We start from the raw sequence: 17,533 nt of genomic DNA, 5'->3' as shown, positions 1-17,533 counted from the left end.
TCGATGGCGGTGTAAGGTTGCTATGGTTTTTCTACTGGTTGCTGGCAAGATGGCTAACGGAGATGGGGAAGCATGAGATAGACTGCGGATATGAACGATGAGGTTTGTTGCTATCTTGGTTTGGGACTAATCTTGATAAACTAGTTAAATATAAGGAAATGGGGATATCTCAAACCATCCCTATCATGGCTATGTAAATATGATGTTTTGATTTTTCATGTCTATTTTATACACTAGAGACCATATGAAATCGGTTATATTTATAAACTCAAATTTTATAAAATTTTACAAATTATAAAGTGCTTTTTTGTATTGTCAATGTAAATAATTTATTTTTAAATTTAAAATAACGTCGTTTTGAGATAAAAATTAAGATATTTTTGAAATTATAATTAATTTCAAGGTTGTAATAATCTTTTTTATTATAATTTTTTAATTTTTCAATCCAAAACGATGCCGTTTTAAGAGCGAATATAGATAATTTATCTAAATTCATGGTAAAAATATTAAAACCAATTATAATATCTATTATGGGTAGTAAAATATTACTGAAGTTTTTAAAAATTTATAAATTTTGACTTTGTAAATAAAACCTATAAATAGCTGTGAAATTACGCTGTTTTGTGAACTTCTTCGTTGCAGCTCACAAAAGATTGCAAATACTATTTTCATGATCATTCTCTTTGTCAGGCGGGTCCAGGAAGCTCGTGGCGGGGGACCACCACCAATGAGCTAAGTTACTCCAAGTACACCGAGTGGATCCGACACCATATCTCAACCCAAAACCTTAAGGCATTGGGTTCATGGGTCCCTTCCACTTATATACTCTTCACTTAGCTCATTACCAACCAATGTGGGACTCATCACACTTGAATATCCCAACAATCTCCCCCTCAAGTGTGAAACCCACCATTGGTATGCTCCCCCTCAACCGAGTACCCGAAGAGCAAAGTACTCGACCCGCCTCCTAGCCAATCACCAGGCTAGCTCGTGCCCAACCCGGCTCTGATACCACTGTTGGGAACTCAGTTTCCTCAGATCGGCTCAGGGACCTTTGTGCGGAAGTCAATCAACAAGATCCTGATCTCGGATCTCGGCAATACCTCGGCCTGAACTTCACCAGGTCGGGCAGCGCAGCGGAAAAACAAAACGAAAACAGGGGAGGGAGAGAAGAAGAACACAACCAGATTTAACGTGGAAAAACCTTCTTCAATGAAGAAGTAAAAACCCACGAGACCTAGTCCAGATCAAAAATCCACTACGAAAATAATGGTTACAAATAATCAGAATCACCAATGTGGTGGTTAACTCAACCTCTCTAACAATGGTGATAATCAAACTACCCTAGAGACGTTTCACTCAAACTCTCTCTAGAGATCTCTCAAATGCAAATCATGAAGCTTTGCTCAAACAAAAAAATAATTATCTCTCAAATTTCCTCTCTCATTCTCTTAACCTAGCCTCCACCCACAACTAATGAATATATAGAGGAGATGAGATCTAGGGTTAGAGTTTTTAGGAAACCCCTCAATGGGCTTGAGCTTAGCATTGAAGGAGGAAACCCAACAAATCTCCCCCTCCGACTTCAATGCGTCGGCTTCAGCATCAACCTGGCTCCTTCACAGCAGTCTTCAAATTTTCTTGTTGGAACCAGCTTCGTCATCATGTCGGACCAATTTTGGTCAGTGTGCACTTTGACGAGTTCGAGCTCTCTACCTTCCACCACATCCCGGATCCAGTGATACCTTACATCAATATGCTTAGTGCGGGAGTGATAGGTCGAATTCTTCGCAAGATGGATTGCGCTTTGATTGTCACAACCCAGCTCATACTTGTAATGATCATGGTCGAGTTCCAAGAGGAACTTCTTCATCCACAGCATCTCTTTGCTTGCCTCAGTAGCGGTAATGTACTCAGCCTCAGTTGTCGATAGTGCAACACATTTCTGAAGTCTTGATTGCTAAGAGACAGCTCCTCTGGCAAATCTCATCATGTATCCCGTCGTCGATTTTCTTGAGTTGGAATCTCCCCCTAAATCAAAATCTAAGTAGCTTTGCAACTCGGCTTTGCCTTCTCCAAATCGGAGACATAAGTCGGTCGTACCTCGGAGGTACTTGAAGATCCACTTCACTGCTTCCCAGTGTTCTTTGCCGGGGTTTGACAGATACCGGCTTACCATTCCAACAGCATACATCAAGTCGGGTCTAGTGCAAACCATCGCATACATCAAGCTTCTGATGGCGGATTGATACGGGACCTTCATCATCTCATCTTTGTCTTTATCAGATCTCGGACATTGCTTCTGGTTCAGCTTTATGTGTCCGACTAGGGGGGTGCTCACTGTTTTGGCTTTGTCCATGCTAAATCTCTTCAGAATCTTCTCAATATATTTCTCTTGACTCAGCCACAGTAGCTTCTTTTGTCTATCTCGGATGATCTTGATTCCGAGAATCTACTTTGCAGGGCCGAGGTCCTTCATTGTGAAGGACAAGCTCAACGCCTTCTTCAGGGCGGCTATCCTCGATTTGTCTTTCCCTACAATAAGCATGTCGTCAACATATAACAACAAAATCAAAAAATCTCCAGCCTCATACCTCTTCACAAATACACAGTGGTCGGCCTCTGTCTTCTCAAACTTATGATCATTCATTGATGACCATTCCCGCAAAGTGTGGGTATATTTGTTGAAGTCTAAAGATCAGGTACTCCAATCCTTTAAAGAATTCCATGCTATGGTTAAAAGGGAGACTTGCAAGAAATTGAAGGTGGTCCGATCTGATAATGGTGGTGAGTATTGCGGCCCTTTTGATGCATACTGCAGAGCGGCCGGGATCAGACTTGAGAAGACACCCCCCAAGATACCTCAGCTGAACGGACTGGCTGAGCGGATGAACAAAACTATTGAAGAAAAGGTCCGAAGCATGTTATCCAATGCCGGATTGCCGAAATCATTCTGGGGAGAAGCCGTCAAAACTGCTGTTGACATGATCAACCTCTCACCATCACGGCCACTTGAAGGAGAAATTCTAGAATAAGTCTGGACAGGTCAAAAAGCGACCTACAATCAATTGAAGGTGTTTGGATGCCGAGCTTTCGTGCATATCCCTAAAGATGTCAGGCGGGTCCAGGGAAAGCCTGTGGCGGGGGGCCACCACCAATGGGCTAAGTTACTCCAAGTACACCGAGTGGATCCGACACCATGTCTCAACCCAAAACCTTAAGGCATTGGGTTCATGGGTCCCTTCCACTTATATACTCTTCACTTAGCTCATTACCAACCAATGTGGGACTCATCACACTTGAATATCCCAACACTCTTCAGCCCCTTCCTTTGCTTATTTCATTTGTTGCTTTATTTTGTTTTATTCCTCTGAAGCCTTTTTTTTTGTTCTGCAGATTGCTGAGGAAGCAGTTTGACCAAAGAAATGTCATTTTCTATTTTTTCAGACCTTATATGTTCAAAGTTTGAGTAAATAATATACTGCCACTTCAGGTACGAACCTTTTGGAGGACCATTTTCACTCAGCCTCAGGCGAATATTATGTTATAAAACTAATGATAAAAACAAATATACAAGTAAGAACAATAAACTAAATAATTGTACATTAATATCAATACTTATTTGTATCAGCATTCTGAACATACCAATTGAGTTTATCAATAATCTGCAAACGAAAAAACCATTCTTTAAGTAATGCTTGATGGATGTAATTATTGTGGGACAGCTAAGAAAGAAATCCATTTAGCCACAACAAATAGTTATTCATATCAAATGTGATGAGAATAATCACTTTCCAAATGACCTTCCTGTTCTGTCTAAGACAGAGATGTCCAGTTGGTGGCTGGTATATTTTATGTAGGATCTATGTGTCCTTTTTTAGGTATCTATGAATGAGATACCCTTGATGGTAGGCTGATCACTATGCACAATAATAACCGACATAGTAAAGACGTGGGGTGTGTGCACAGTGACAAGCTAGCTAAGAGAGAGGGTTTTTCGCGTGTGTACCTTATTAGTTTAACCCCTTATTTATAAATGGGTTACCTGAATGAGTGTACTTCTGGGCCTCTTAGGAATATTGGGGGCCCAAGTCCAACTGCTTAGCTGTCTGGATAGGATCGTCATCAATAGGAGATTCCTTTCCTTTTGTGTTGTCCTTTATTGGTCCTTCTAGAATATGGGCTTTTATCAGGTCCATAACAGTTGCCCCCCAGCCCGGTAGTTTGGTTGTCCAGGCTGCCGGGATGTAATAACAGTAATCTCTTCATTTTATTCCGCAAGTCTGATTTCTTATCAAAACTTGGATGTGTTGCTTTCTTAGCAATAATTTTGATTTCTTCGCAAGAACTTGAGAATCCAAGGGCGTCCCCCTATCTTCCAAGATTATTTACCTCAGCTAGAACTCACGCTCTTGCTATTTTTGCAAGACGGGTTCAAATACATCGGCGTTGTAGGCCGGGCTAGAACTCCCAATCTTGCCCTCAGGCAAGAGGGTTCAAATACCTCGACGTTGTAGGCCGGGCTAGAACTCCCAATCTTGCCCGTAGGCATGAGGGTTCAAATACCTCGACGTTATTGGCCGGGCTAGAACTCGCAATCTTGCCCGTAGGCAAGAGGGTTCAAATACCTCGACATTGTAGGTCGGGCTAGAACTCGCAATCTTGCCCGTAGGCAAGAGGGTTCAAATACCTCGACGTTATTGGCCGGGTTAGAATATCATGTTATTTTTTTTGAAAGCATAGGGAATGTCTATGTCATGCTACTAGTCTGTATATGTTGTAGTGATGCATGCTCAGGTCTATGTTACTTGTTTAATTGCATCTCTTTTGTCTATTTGATGTAATTATTTAAGTAACATTTTGGACATTATATAGAGATCATATTACTATGAGATATCTTAGGTCGTGAATGGTTTTATTCATTTTGTGGCATGTTTAGTATATTGATAAGTTGTTAATCAGGTGAAAATTTCTAGGGTGAGAATTAATCCCAATGGTCCGAAAAATAGACGGAATGCCATCCGCGAAATGTAAAATGAGTAGATATGGTTGCAACACGTAAGGAAAAAGGAAAAAGTTAACCACGAACTTCCGCATTTAATAAGTTAAAATGTGATGCGATTAATATCATATGAATATTAATTAACCGGCTACAGACGACACGTTACAGACAACACAGACTCACATAACATAACTGCAAACATAATAAATAGCTGCTAATGTTTTGCATCATAGAAATTAAAAATAAAAATAAAATCTAATTAGCCTTTTATTTAAGATATTGATAATATAAGTCTTCATGCCCATATAAGGCTCCAAATGAGAGATCGTTAGCTGGTCTATTTTAATGAATCCTCTCAAGCATCTTTGTCTTTCCACCAAAGTAATCCAGTAATCTTCAGGTCCCCGGAGAAGTTTTAGCACCATTCTTCATCCTATTATCTTGGAACATTGAGGGAGGAGAAGTTGGTCGAGTACTATTATTGTCGAACTTTGAGGGAAGAGGAGAACTTGTTTGAGTGCTATTATTGTCGAATTTTGAAGGAAGAGGAGAAACTGCTGGTTGAGTTCTATTATTTTCAAACGGAGGAGGAGAAATTGCTGGTTGAGTACTGTTATTTTCTAAGGGAGGAGGAGAAACTGCTGGTTGAGTACTGTTATTTTCTAAGGGAGAAGGAGAAACTGCTGGTTGAGTACTATTATTTTCAAAGGGAGGAGAAACTGCTGGTGCAGTACTATTATTTTCAAAGGGAGGAGAACCTGCTGGTGCAGTACTATTATCTGCCAACATTGAGGGATGAAAACCTGGTTGAGTTGAAATATCATCCAACTTTGAGGGACGAGAACCAAATTGAGTACTATAATGCCTCTTTACAGTTCCAGTTGCAGCTCCATGTTTGGTTCCACCAGGAGTTAGGTAGAAAACCCTGTCAGTTTCAGAATCTAGCAAGCCAAAGACGGTTTGGTCAATTTCGTTGTTATATTAAGAGCAGCTATAGTATACTATCATTCAATGCATATACTAGGATTCATATTTTAATTTCTTTAAGTCGTTAATCCTAACTAATATATATATAAAATTCAATTTGAATCGTAATTTCTTTGGTATATGTGATAATCACGCCTTCGCTTTTCTATAATTCAATTTGCATCATTTTGGAAATAAATATCTGACATACACCAAATTAGTAGAATCTCCATTAAAATACTCCTAGTGTGTTAAAAAGCCAATATTCACGGTAAGTTATAAATAATAGTAAGTTATCAAGACCACGGCGTCTCACTAGTTAGAATACGGGTAATCATTTTCCATACATGTCTTTTCACTGCTCCCTCGGAACCGTACGGCCCTCACGAAACCTCCTATATGCCCATCCAATGCATTATTCTTCTCTGTAATAACAACAAATACATGTAAAAACATAGAGGGAAAAATTTGTGCACTTATGGCAAAAAAATTTATAACCCTCACACTATATATTTCGGAGAATATATAAAATAATTTTTTAAATGATTTTAATTTTATTTAAATTTCAAAAGTTACATTATAAAGTACATATTGTGTAGTAGGCATAAAAGTTAAAACGAAAAACATATTATCTCAATCTCCAACGGTAGCTCAGTTGGCAACTGAGCTGTCAAGGATTTGCTTGAGTCAAGGGTTTAAACTTTGCTTCAAGCATATTCTTGGAAAAATTTTGGAGGCCAGAGGATATGTTTTCCTCCTTGATTAAGGGATTAGTCTCATCTTTCCTGGGGATTAGTCTCATCCTTCCTAACAAAGCTCAATGCACCCGTTGTTCTAATGAGGGGCTAGCCTACAAGACCGTACCTCGAGGGCAAGGTGACCGAAAGAGGTTGAACGAGGATACCTCCAGGTTATATACAAAAAAAAAAAAAAAAAACATATTATCCCAATATGCATAATACATCTTTTTTGTATGTGTGTACATTAATGCATCATAATCTTACTTATACATTAGTTTACCATAACGTACTTATTTCACTTCTGTGTTTTGGGTTTTTTCTCATTAATTTATGGATGATATTTTAGTATAAAAAAGCAAATGGTGTAGAGAACCATGTATAACCCTTAAAATAAGTAAAGTATTACCCTCTCTATAAATAGTACACAAATATAAAGAAGAATGACTCACCGGGACGAGTAACCGTAGCCTCAGGCAATTTATGAGCAAAAACTTGAGAAAAGAGAAAGATGACAAAAAGCCCAAGACAAAGGGACAGATATGACTTCGAGCAAGCCATACAACGTCTTGGCAAAATGCAATGCAAGTGAAAATACTAATAGAGACAATGCTTGAGAAACAATAACGTAGTCCCATTTTATAGGGCTTAGAACACAATTAAAAGAACAAGAAAATGGCCTATTTATGGTGCCAAGAGTCAAGTTGAAAACGAAAATATGGTCGAAGCAACTCTATAATGAAATATAAGTGTATTAACCCAAACATCAATATTGAATACGCAAGGCTCATTCATATTATTTGTATAGAGTTCAGAAATTTCGGTCGAATGGAACTTGAAGGCCTGCTCCCTCTTTCAAATGAAAAGTGAAACTCAAATGTGTAGTATATTAAGTTGGGAGCTTCAACTTGTTCACTCTTCAACAAACTTATTCGCTATTTTCTAAAATGTCATTTATTAAATACATGAAACATTCGATTGATTTATTGAATTATTTACTCAAATGAATTATTTAACAATAAAGATGATTTGAATATATGTTTTCAATCTTAAAAAAAAAAAAGGAAAAAAAAGGCATAAAAAGCGAGCATATGCTTTTGTATATAAGATGAGAAAGAATATATATTTTATATTAAAAAACAATTAAATAAATTTTATAAAAATATACCGCTGACACTTAGAGGTTTAAAACGATGTAAAATAACCTTAGTTTTTATAAAAAAAATAAAAAGTATAAAATAACACCCGATTCTAAGAACAAAGCTGCATAAATCTTTTAAAAACGTTTGAAATTTATATGAATTCGAATTTCAGATTTTTTATAAACAGAAAAATGTATGTCATTTTTTTAACAAATCATAAAAACTTCATAAAAAAAAAAGATATAGATATAGAATGATGTCTACAAATTCTTATAAATATTTTTTAAGTAATAACAGAGATGCTCTACGAATTACAACATCAAAACCTAGAAATATCAATTATTTTATAAGGATACATTTTTTTATGAAAATAGTTTAGTTTTTTATTAAAAATATATTGTTTGATCATGTCATAAAAATAATGTGTAATTATATTTTATTTAATTCTTCTACCTCTTAATTTTAACATTAAGATTAAACACTTTTGTTTATCAAATATATTACTATCCTTATTATATATGTGCTTACCTCTATTATTATTATTTTATTTCTCCACCTTTCTTAATTAACCAACTTAATCCGGAATGAGCCATATAAGGAATTATTTACTCAATTCCTAAGACTTAAACTGAAGACAATTGAACGAACAAGCTTATTTCCTCTAGAACTCGTTACCTCTGCATCTTTTGCTAAATAAATGTCCCATCAGTCCTCGCTAATGAATCATCAACATTTCATTCATCTGGTAGGGACCAGAGATTATTTTATTCATATAAAATTGTACATGAGACGCGGAAGAATTGCACCAACTCGACCCCTTTTCGTGAATTTTCTTATTAGAGAAAACATAATTTTCTTTCAACAACTTATTTTTCACCAAAATACATAGTTAATCTACAGACATACGAAATGAATGAGGGTTAAATACAATAACAGTAACACAGCTAACGTCAGGCAGCGATAGAAATGCCAAGTGAAATGCAATTATCCAACAATAAATACATACAGATCCACGCTTAGGAAACACTGAATCATTCATGAGATCCCGAAATCAAATTCTCTCCAGCAGCCAATTTCTGATCCATAATCCATATTATCTAACTTACAAGAAGCTACATCTGTTCACAGACAGACTTATTCGCCCTCACTCAATATAGGTACTATGAGTGGTTTCATCTGTGCCAGATAAACAATCGCCCACCTGATAGAACAAAGGAAAGACCAAAGTGAGCTTATTGACAAACAAAGACATGATATGGCTTTTACCAATTAGAATGACAACTGAATCAATCCGAAATATTTTCATAAATTAACAGATCGCTCAAGGCACATTTAGATCTTTGGAAATTAGGTCACTGGAAGATCAAAATGAAGATGGACATATAGAGATAGAAAACTTTGTAATGAACTATAAAAACTAATAACAATAATAATTAAATAATTAATATATGATCATTCCAGCCAAAGCTACCCCCGCCAAAAAAAGAAGAAGAAAAAAGAATCTTTTGGACATACTATCAGACAGCGTTTGTTCCATGTAATGAGGTACTTAACATCTCTCTACTCATGCTCATCAAATTTCAGCACAGGCTCATTGTGGTTGAGGAAATATGCGTAATGATGAACATATAGAATGCACATGGTGGCATAATGGCCTCCTTGTGCCACACATTTAGGATATACAATTTTCTCTTGTAAAACCACACATTTAGAATGCACATACAGCATATAAAAAACACAATTGAGTAGTTCTATCAATGGAAAAAATAATTTTCAAATTAACTACAGATTCATAGACTATTAGTTGGACACATTTTCAGTTATTAGCATCACAATAGTGACAATAGTGAACATGGTGGCATAATGGCCTCTTCCTTATTGTTTTGATAAACACAATGCCCTGCTTTGTATAAAAATAATTAACTTTTGTGTCTCCTATGAGTGTGAAGTTATTTTGCATGGAGGAAAAACTAAAAAGCCACATCATTTAGTGTTTTCTTCTTCTAACTGATAAATTCCTTATGTGTAAATAATCCCAGATTCCCAGGTGCCTAAGTTCTATTTCTATATTCTATTCTAACTTAAATACAGACTAAAAGAGTGCCCATCAAACAGCACTTACATCATCCAGCAGCATATTGTTGCAGTAATAACCAAGGTTAAGTGAAATCTGCAACAGATTAAAACTAGATTAGATACCTGTCAACCAGAATGATATAAGGCTATAATGAAGCACCAACTCCGACACGGCATTTTCGATACGTTCTCGATACGACCGTTAATTCGTCGATACGATACAATTCGTTTCCGATACGTTTCCGATACGCGTATCATACGTTGGAAAAAAAAAATCGGAATATCGGTGCTTCATAGTAAGCATTGTACAGAGAACAGTAATACAGAAAGAAGACAAAAATATTCATTGGATTTGTGGTATGAGTGTGCCACAGTATGTGTATAAATTCTTTAGTGACAGCTTGAGTTACTAAACAAATCTGAATATTTTGCATTATAAGACACAAGTTGGCATGAACAGTTAATGAACATATCAATTATTAATAATAGAACAACAACGATAACGAAGATGTTGAAGAACATGTATATCAATTAAAGCAGGCATTCATAAAGAAAACAGCACATACATGAAGTAATGAATCCTACACAATTTTTGCAGATTTATATTTGAAGAAATGTTAGACAATTAGCATCTAGGAATCATTTTCCAAAATACTCGCCAATTAATTTTCTTCCGAGTGCATCAGTTATGTCTGACTACAAATGTCTTTATTTTAACGTTATGAAAGCCACCCTTAAACATAACCCAATTTGATAACGCAAAATCCTCTCTAAAGTTTAAAGTAGTAGCTGGGTGCACAATAGTAGAAAATCTAGGGAGCATGGACAATTCAAAATGGTCATCCTACGGTGTCAAACACGTACCGGTCTCATAAACTTCATGGATACTTTGGATACTCCTAACAACATTATTTTCTTAGCTTTTTTTTTCTTTTAACTTTTACAAAAATACAAATGAAAATACTATACTAAGTATATAACTGATAGTATTTTATTAACAAACGCTAACTTTTAAAACATTAATTCTCTCTTTCAATCAAAGATTGATGCTAATTTTATATGTTGTACCATATTCATGCCATGTCTTATAATTTCTATAATCTGTGGTATTCCAACTTCTCTAGATCATCCTTGAATTGTTCTGATCAAGATGTTGAGCTTTATACTCCCACTAAATGCAGCAATGAACTCATTTAAAACCAACGAAAAGTTAATCCAGCCAAATACCCTAACCAAATTCAAGATTTATACAGTTCAGAAACCCATAAGAATTACATGATATAGTACTCATGATTACACCCTACCATGAAAATTCTATAATCCAAACCTATTTAAAAAAACAGTTAAGAAAGGTTGTACTATACTCCAATTGAGTGCATAGTGCCTAATTCATCAAATGTAACAGCTATTGAGATTGCTCAGCCATCGGAATCGACACGTAGAGAACACGAAACAGAAATCAAATTGAAAGAGAATCAGAAGAACAAAAAAGGAAGATTAGAAGAAGCATACAGATTGGCAGAAGGTCCTCTATTGCAGCAAATTCTGGTGCAGAGGCACCCAATGATCCCAATCACTACGAAGATTAGCGTCGTCACCAAGAAACCCATACCGATTCGTTCCTTCCAGATCCTGATCAGAGAAAACGAATTCCTACGGGCAAAGTAAAAACAATAATTGGGGGGAGTTTGGTTGCTTAGAAAGTGAAGGAAAAAGAGAAAGAAAATGAAAAATAGAAAAAACGTTAGAATTATGTTACCTCTGAACTCTGAAGTAGAGATCTCAAGGTGCTATCGCTCGACCACCACCATGCGCATATAGCGAGACGCGTCGCCCATTTTTTGATTCAGAAACGAACTGGGCCCAGCCCATACTATTTTTGGGTTATTGGGCTCTACTTGTATTTACTTCCAGCCCATATCTAATTGGAAGTACTAGTACGTACTATCTTAGTTTTATTTATTTATTTATGAGAAAAGTGTTTGTCATTTTAAATGACATAAAGTTATATCATTTTAAGAAAGAGATAGCCACAAAATAAATTTATGTAAAATTTAAATTAAAAAAAAGCTATCCACTTTCTCTCTTCCATGATTTTCATTTTTTGTGTCTATCTCTCTTCTAAAATGACATAACTTATGTCATTTAAAATGACAAACACCAAATTCATTTTAGGAGAGAGATAGACACAAAAAATAGAAATCATGGGAGAGAGAATGTGGATGTTTTTTTTAATTTAAAATTTAAATAAAAAAATTTATTATGTGTCTATCTCTCTCTTAAAATGACATAACTTTATGTCATTTAAAATGACAAATATTTTTCTCATTATTTATTTATTTGTTTATTTTTCAGTAATTCATTGTGCTCATTACATTATATCCTGAAGTTTCGGTGATTAAATACTCCCATAGCAACTTAAAGAAGCATATTTCCCAAATCAATAGGGTGAGCACCTTAAATCAAGTCCAATTATTATTATTTTTATGAATTTAATTTTAATAATAAATTTTCAATGCAAAAAAATACATTTACATCTAATAATGTGTTACTTTATCATTTAATAATTTGTTTTAGGTATTTAATCCGGATATTAAACCCCGAACAATTGCTTTTTCCAAGGTTTGAAACTTTTATCCTTTCCTTAGAGTGGGACTCGCTTACCATAACACCAAACCCTTGCTAGTTATACTATCACTTAATACTACATCCAATTCTTGTTGGTTATGTTGCTCATATTTAGAGTACATAAGAATTTCCTTTAAACAAAAAAATAGACAAAAATAAAATAATAACGAAAATTCTCTCTAAAGTAAAGATATATATACCCTTAAATTTAAGTTAAATATTCGGATACACTTTAAACTAAATGAAGGGTACATACACCCTTACAAACTCAGTTTAAAGATAAGCTCATTTTAAAGGAGCCTTATTCAAAAAAATCGATACTCGTTAGCTCTAGGTGTTAGAATTGAAGCTTCATCAACATGTAAAATAACCTATTTATATATCCATTCCTTTGACAAAAAAATGCAGTTTTGGTCAGTCACAAGCAAGCTGTTCGTTATCCCTAACAATCTGAAACAGTAGTCATGACAATAGCCAACTTTTTGATGAAAGAAAGAGAGAAGGAAGAGATCATCACCAGAATGATACCCCAATCAAGCTTCAAGATAATTACACAGCTAACAGACACAATGAAAAGAGTAAAAGCACTAAGCAACTAAAAGAAGAGCTTTCGTGGGGATGCTCTAGATGCAACTGTTGATGGCAAGTTTGAGGACTTGAGGGGAGAGGGCGTTGCCTTGCTTTCTTGGTCCCCAGGTCCTCTTTCAAGCAGCTTTGCAGCCCTTGGATCTGTTAGCAGTGTCTTTTGGAAGGACTGTGAGAATCCAGTTGCAATTATAGTCACATGAATCTCCCCATTGTAGCGATCATCAACAACAGCTCCAAATATAATGTTGGCAGAAGGATCAGCTAAACTTGTCACGACCTATAAGAAATTATTAAGTTTTGAACAGAAACATATTTGCAACAAATTCACAAGATCAAAGTGAAAAGGGAATGATAAAATGTTCGTTCAACAAGTGCTGATAAAATTCTGAAGTAGTACCTGAGACACTCTATTTACTTCCTGCAGAGTTATGTCTTTTCCTCCAGTAATATTATACACTACCCCGGTAGCTGACTGAATAGATGATCCAATTAAAGGAGCCAATGTAGCCTGTTCAGCAGCTTCTTCTGCGCGGTTTTTACTGGAGGAAACACCTACTCCAAGCATTGCAGTTCCAGAGTCTTTCATTACAGCTTTTACATCAGCAAAATCCACATTTACAAGCCCAGGTATCTGTAAAATGACACCACGGTTAGGGGTGTAAATGGGCTAGGCCGGCCTACAAGGGCCTGTGGCCTAGCTTATATTAGGTCAGACTTGGTCTATTACAAATAGTCAAACAGAACAGGCCTAGGCTTTTCAAAAAACCTATTTAAAAAGTAAGCCATAGGCTTTTTTGTACATGTCGAGTCTATAAGCCTACAGGCCGGCCTATATCATATTATTTGTTTTTTTTTGTAGGTAGGTATATTATTTGTTTTAAATAAAATAAATAAAATCATTATTTTAATAATTTTGAATAATAAAGTAATATTATTTTAGTTATTTTTTTAATTATTGAACGTTTAATAAGCTTAAACAGGCTAACACGCCTAAGTCTAGGCCAAGACTTTTATATTTTAAATATAGGTCAGGCCAGACTTGTAATTTAGGCCTACACAAGCTAGCAGGCCTGGCCTAACCGATTTAAGTCAAAGTCTACACTAGCCTAGTCTTTTAACATCCCTAACCACAGTGCATATCATCCTAAATTCCTTAATAAGCTGCAATCAACATGTACTTGACATTTAATAAATGTCCAATTATAATGGGGTAGCAATCACTCAAATGACTTGGGAGAAAGGACGCGAAGAATGATTCAGCCCTTTAATGTTCCCTCTTTCTCTTTGCAATCTACAAATCTGGGAAATATGAATAAGATGTTAATCAACTCACTGTTATGATGTCTGATATTCCCTGTACTCCTTGTCGTAGAACATCATCTGCCAGAAGGAAAGCATCCTGAAGAGGTGTCTGCTCATCAGCCAAGTCAAGTAGACGATCATTCGGAATCACTATAAGTGTATCCACATTTTTCTGCAGCTTTTCAATGGCTTCCAATGCCTAAAAGGATGACATCTAAATTTTAACCTCTCATCCTAAGAGCAACACAATATCTTGGAAGAAACAAAAAAATAAACATCAAGCAATTTATGAAATACACAATCATAGTTCAGCCATAACTAATATGGTCATAACTCATGATTCATGGTCAACTACAAATGGGTAGGAATGAAAAAAAAAAAAAAATTCTTGAGTATACTAAAAAAAGCAGCTTTAAGTAACACTAGAAATAGCTTCTATATAATGTACTAGTCATATAACATTTTCACAACTAAGGAAAGAAATGACACCTGCCTGCAAGGATCTTTTGCGTCCTTCAAAACTGAAGGGATAAGTAACAACACCCACAGTCAAGTAACCTGCCTCTTTAGATATTCGGGACACAACTGGGGCAGCACCGGATCCTGTGCCCCCACCCATGCCAGCAGTTACAAACACTAAATCTGAGCCTTTAAGAGCATTAGCAATAGCTTCTTTTGATTCCTCAGCTGCTTGTTCCCCCAAAAGTGGATTCCCACCAGTACCTGCATCTCAATCAAGCAATTCAAATCAAAGGCCGCATTGGAGTGAGACTACTACACACACAAATCACATGATAGTCAAAATATATGCAAGTTCCCATTGATCACAAAGGAATCTCCTAGGCATAGAAGGCAAGTGCTTGACCTAATCCACGAGTCAGAAGTTCTCCAATTTTGATAGGGTTCTCAGCAGCAGAATTCAACAGAGCTTGAGCATCGGTATTTATAGCATAAAAGTCAACACCCTGATTTTAAAAAAGAAAAAGAAAAAAAATAAAATGTAGCAGTATTCAACCTTAGCAATTACTTAAGTTGCAGTGTAGCAGCAAAACATCAATGATAACTTAGTGAAAAGTTACACGCTGTCTTCATGAAATTGGCATGAATACAAAAATTGCAATCACAATAAAAACACCTCAAACCCACTGAAGTTACCACAGTAGCACATGATTCGTAAATAAGAAGAAAAAAAAATGAACCATTAACAGATATAACTAAATGGCTTCAAAAAATTATTAAAATAAAACAACTTTTATCAGAAATTACAAAAAGAGAAAGGAAGAACCCACGTGCAATCCGCAACCAATCATGCGGTTAACGGCATTGTTACCACCGCCACCGACGCCAACAACCTTAATTTTGGCGTGGTCCACGGACGTGAAGGAGCAAGTCACGGGCCGGAAACGACGTCGCAAGGGCTCGGAAGCGCTTGTTCTTGTTCCAGGGTTCAGAGAAACGCAGTTTCTGAGAGTGAAGGAGGAGCAAGACAACACATTGTGGCAAATATGAGTGGGAATGGAAGAGGATGAGAGTAGCTCATTGGGGTTTGTGAGTGGAAGGATTACCATTTTTCCGTTCTAGGTTTTAGGATTTTTTGAATGGGAAAAGGTGAGAAGAATTGGAGATTTAGGGTTGTAGTGAAATTTGAAATTCGCAATCAATTTTCATGTTCAAGTTCATTTCCCTTGAGAAAATTGGATTTGGACTGAAAACATAGCAGAAAGGTTGTGGAATCTTTCGAAAATTCTTTGCGCTTCTTGCATTTTCTTTTTCTTTTCTTTTTTAAATTACAACAGCAATCAAAAGTTAAAAACCGAAATTATTAAACCATGCAAAATTGCAAACTAATTTTTTTTAGAGGTGATAGTTATTATCTCTTTTTCTTATTATTTTTTATGAGATATGATATTGTGACACTCAAGTTATGTTACACCCATGTGACACTCAGTCAATCTCACTGTTAGATCGCTTATGTTGATCCAACGGTTATATTTATTTCCATCTTTGTATGGTCATGATTTCTCAAATTTAATATTTTATATTTATTTCTACCTTTGTATGGTTATGATTTCCCATATTTAATGCTTTCCTTTAAATTTGGGAAATCATGACCATACAAAGATGGAAATAAATATAATCGTTGGATCAACATAAGCGATCTAACGGTGAGATTGACTGGGTGTCATATGGGTGTAACATAACTTGGGTGTCACAATATCCTATCCCATTTATTATTACTAAATTTTAATCGTTGATTTTCGTTAATCTAACAATGGTAATTTATTGGGTCATACTTATTAATTAATTATTAATTTTCAATAAAGTATAACCGTTAGATTAGCGAAAATCAACGATTAACATTTGATAGTAAGAGGTAGTAAGAAAAAGATGTAGTAAGTATAACCTCTCTCATTTTTTTAAGGTGAAATAATTGAAAGGAATTAAGTGCCAAATTGCATTTTTTATTTTATCTCCTACACACAGTGTTTTAAAATTTTGCCCCACTCCGGAGTCGACCCCGCTAGATCACTGAGCCCCTCCTCTGAAAGTTTGGGTTAGCAATTAAACTCAACTTGCACGTTAACCCCTTTAACCCCCGAAACACCCCGGTTGAACTCATGACTCACGTGTCAAAGGGGTAAAAGAATTCACTGCAATTATAAAAAAAAATTATACACGAAATAACGTCGTTTAATGTGTAAACAAACAAAAAAACAAAACAAAATAAAAACTCGCTACTGCCTATATTTAGAACTAGATCTTAAATCTGAATTATACTTCTTCTTTTCTTTCGATCTTCTCTCCCAGACCCAGTCTGCCTGATCTGGTGATCTCTTTCACTGTGCTAGGTCTTCTCTCCCCACTATTTATTTTTCGTTAAGGGTGAAACTGGGTCGGGCCGGCCTATAGGGGCCTACGACTCGGTCTACGTTAGGCCAGACCTGACATAATCTATTTCATAAAATAGGCCGGGTTTGGGCCTTAAAAAAGCTTGTTTAATAAAAAGGCCATAAACCCACTTTCACAAGGCCTGACCTATAAGCCTACAGGCCGGCCTATATTGTACTATTTATTTTAAATATAATAAAATA

At 35.9% G+C, this 17,533-nt stretch overlaps 3 protein-coding genes across 4 annotated transcripts; all 3 read right to left on the bottom strand.

The window, feature by feature from the left end:
- Positions 1 to 5,398: 5,398 nt before the first annotated feature.
- On the bottom strand, positions 5,399 to 7,266 carry LOC133296841 (vegetative cell wall protein gp1-like). Its single transcript, XM_061495896.1, has 3 exons — positions 7,158 to 7,266; positions 6,316 to 6,393; positions 5,399 to 5,943 (listed from the first exon to the last, which is right to left on the bottom strand). Exons 1-3 carry the CDS (start codon positions 7,264 to 7,266, stop codon positions 5,399 to 5,401), a joined length of 732 nt encoding a protein of 243 aa, XP_061351880.1.
- Positions 7,267 to 8,635: 1,369 nt separating this feature from the next.
- On the bottom strand, positions 8,636 to 11,782 carry LOC133296835 (V-type proton ATPase subunit e1). The gene is made up of 4 exons (XM_061495891.1): positions 11,683 to 11,782; positions 11,436 to 11,576; positions 9,970 to 10,017; positions 8,636 to 9,048 (listed from the first exon to the last, which is right to left on the bottom strand). The coding sequence occupies exons 2-4, from the start codon at positions 11,531 to 11,533 to the stop codon at positions 8,982 to 8,984; spliced, it is 213 nt and encodes a 70-aa protein (XP_061351875.1). The 5' UTR covers positions 11,534 to 11,576; positions 11,683 to 11,782; the 3' UTR covers positions 8,636 to 8,981.
- Positions 11,783 to 12,939: 1,157 nt separating this feature from the next.
- Positions 12,940 to 16,194, bottom strand: LOC133296833 (cell division protein FtsZ homolog 1, chloroplastic-like). Of its 2 annotated transcripts, XM_061495889.1 has the most exons (7): positions 15,930 to 16,194; positions 15,731 to 15,875; positions 15,307 to 15,406; positions 14,935 to 15,164; positions 14,473 to 14,640; positions 13,537 to 13,770; positions 12,940 to 13,416 (listed from the first exon to the last, which is right to left on the bottom strand). In XM_061495889.1, the coding sequence occupies exons 1-7, from the start codon at positions 16,007 to 16,009 to the stop codon at positions 13,147 to 13,149; spliced, it is 1,227 nt and encodes a 408-aa protein (XP_061351873.1). In that variant the 5' UTR covers positions 16,010 to 16,194; the 3' UTR covers positions 12,940 to 13,146. The 2 variants fall into 2 exon arrangements, with proteins under 2 accessions (XP_061351873.1, XP_061351871.1); XM_061495887.1 differs by having other exon boundaries at positions 15,731 to 16,194.
- Positions 16,195 to 17,533: the final 1,339 nt, after the last annotated feature.

This window comes from Gastrolobium bilobum, unplaced genomic scaffold (genome assembly GCF_033153095.1).
Source record: "Gastrolobium bilobum isolate Gb01-03AN ecotype WA unplaced genomic scaffold, APGP_CSIRO_Gbil_v1 utg57355, whole genome shotgun sequence".
Taxonomy (NCBI): Eukaryota; Viridiplantae; Streptophyta; class Magnoliopsida; order Fabales; family Fabaceae; genus Gastrolobium; species Gastrolobium bilobum.
Note: the sequence above shows the minus strand (reverse complement) of the source record. Positions and strands in the feature narration are given on the sequence as shown.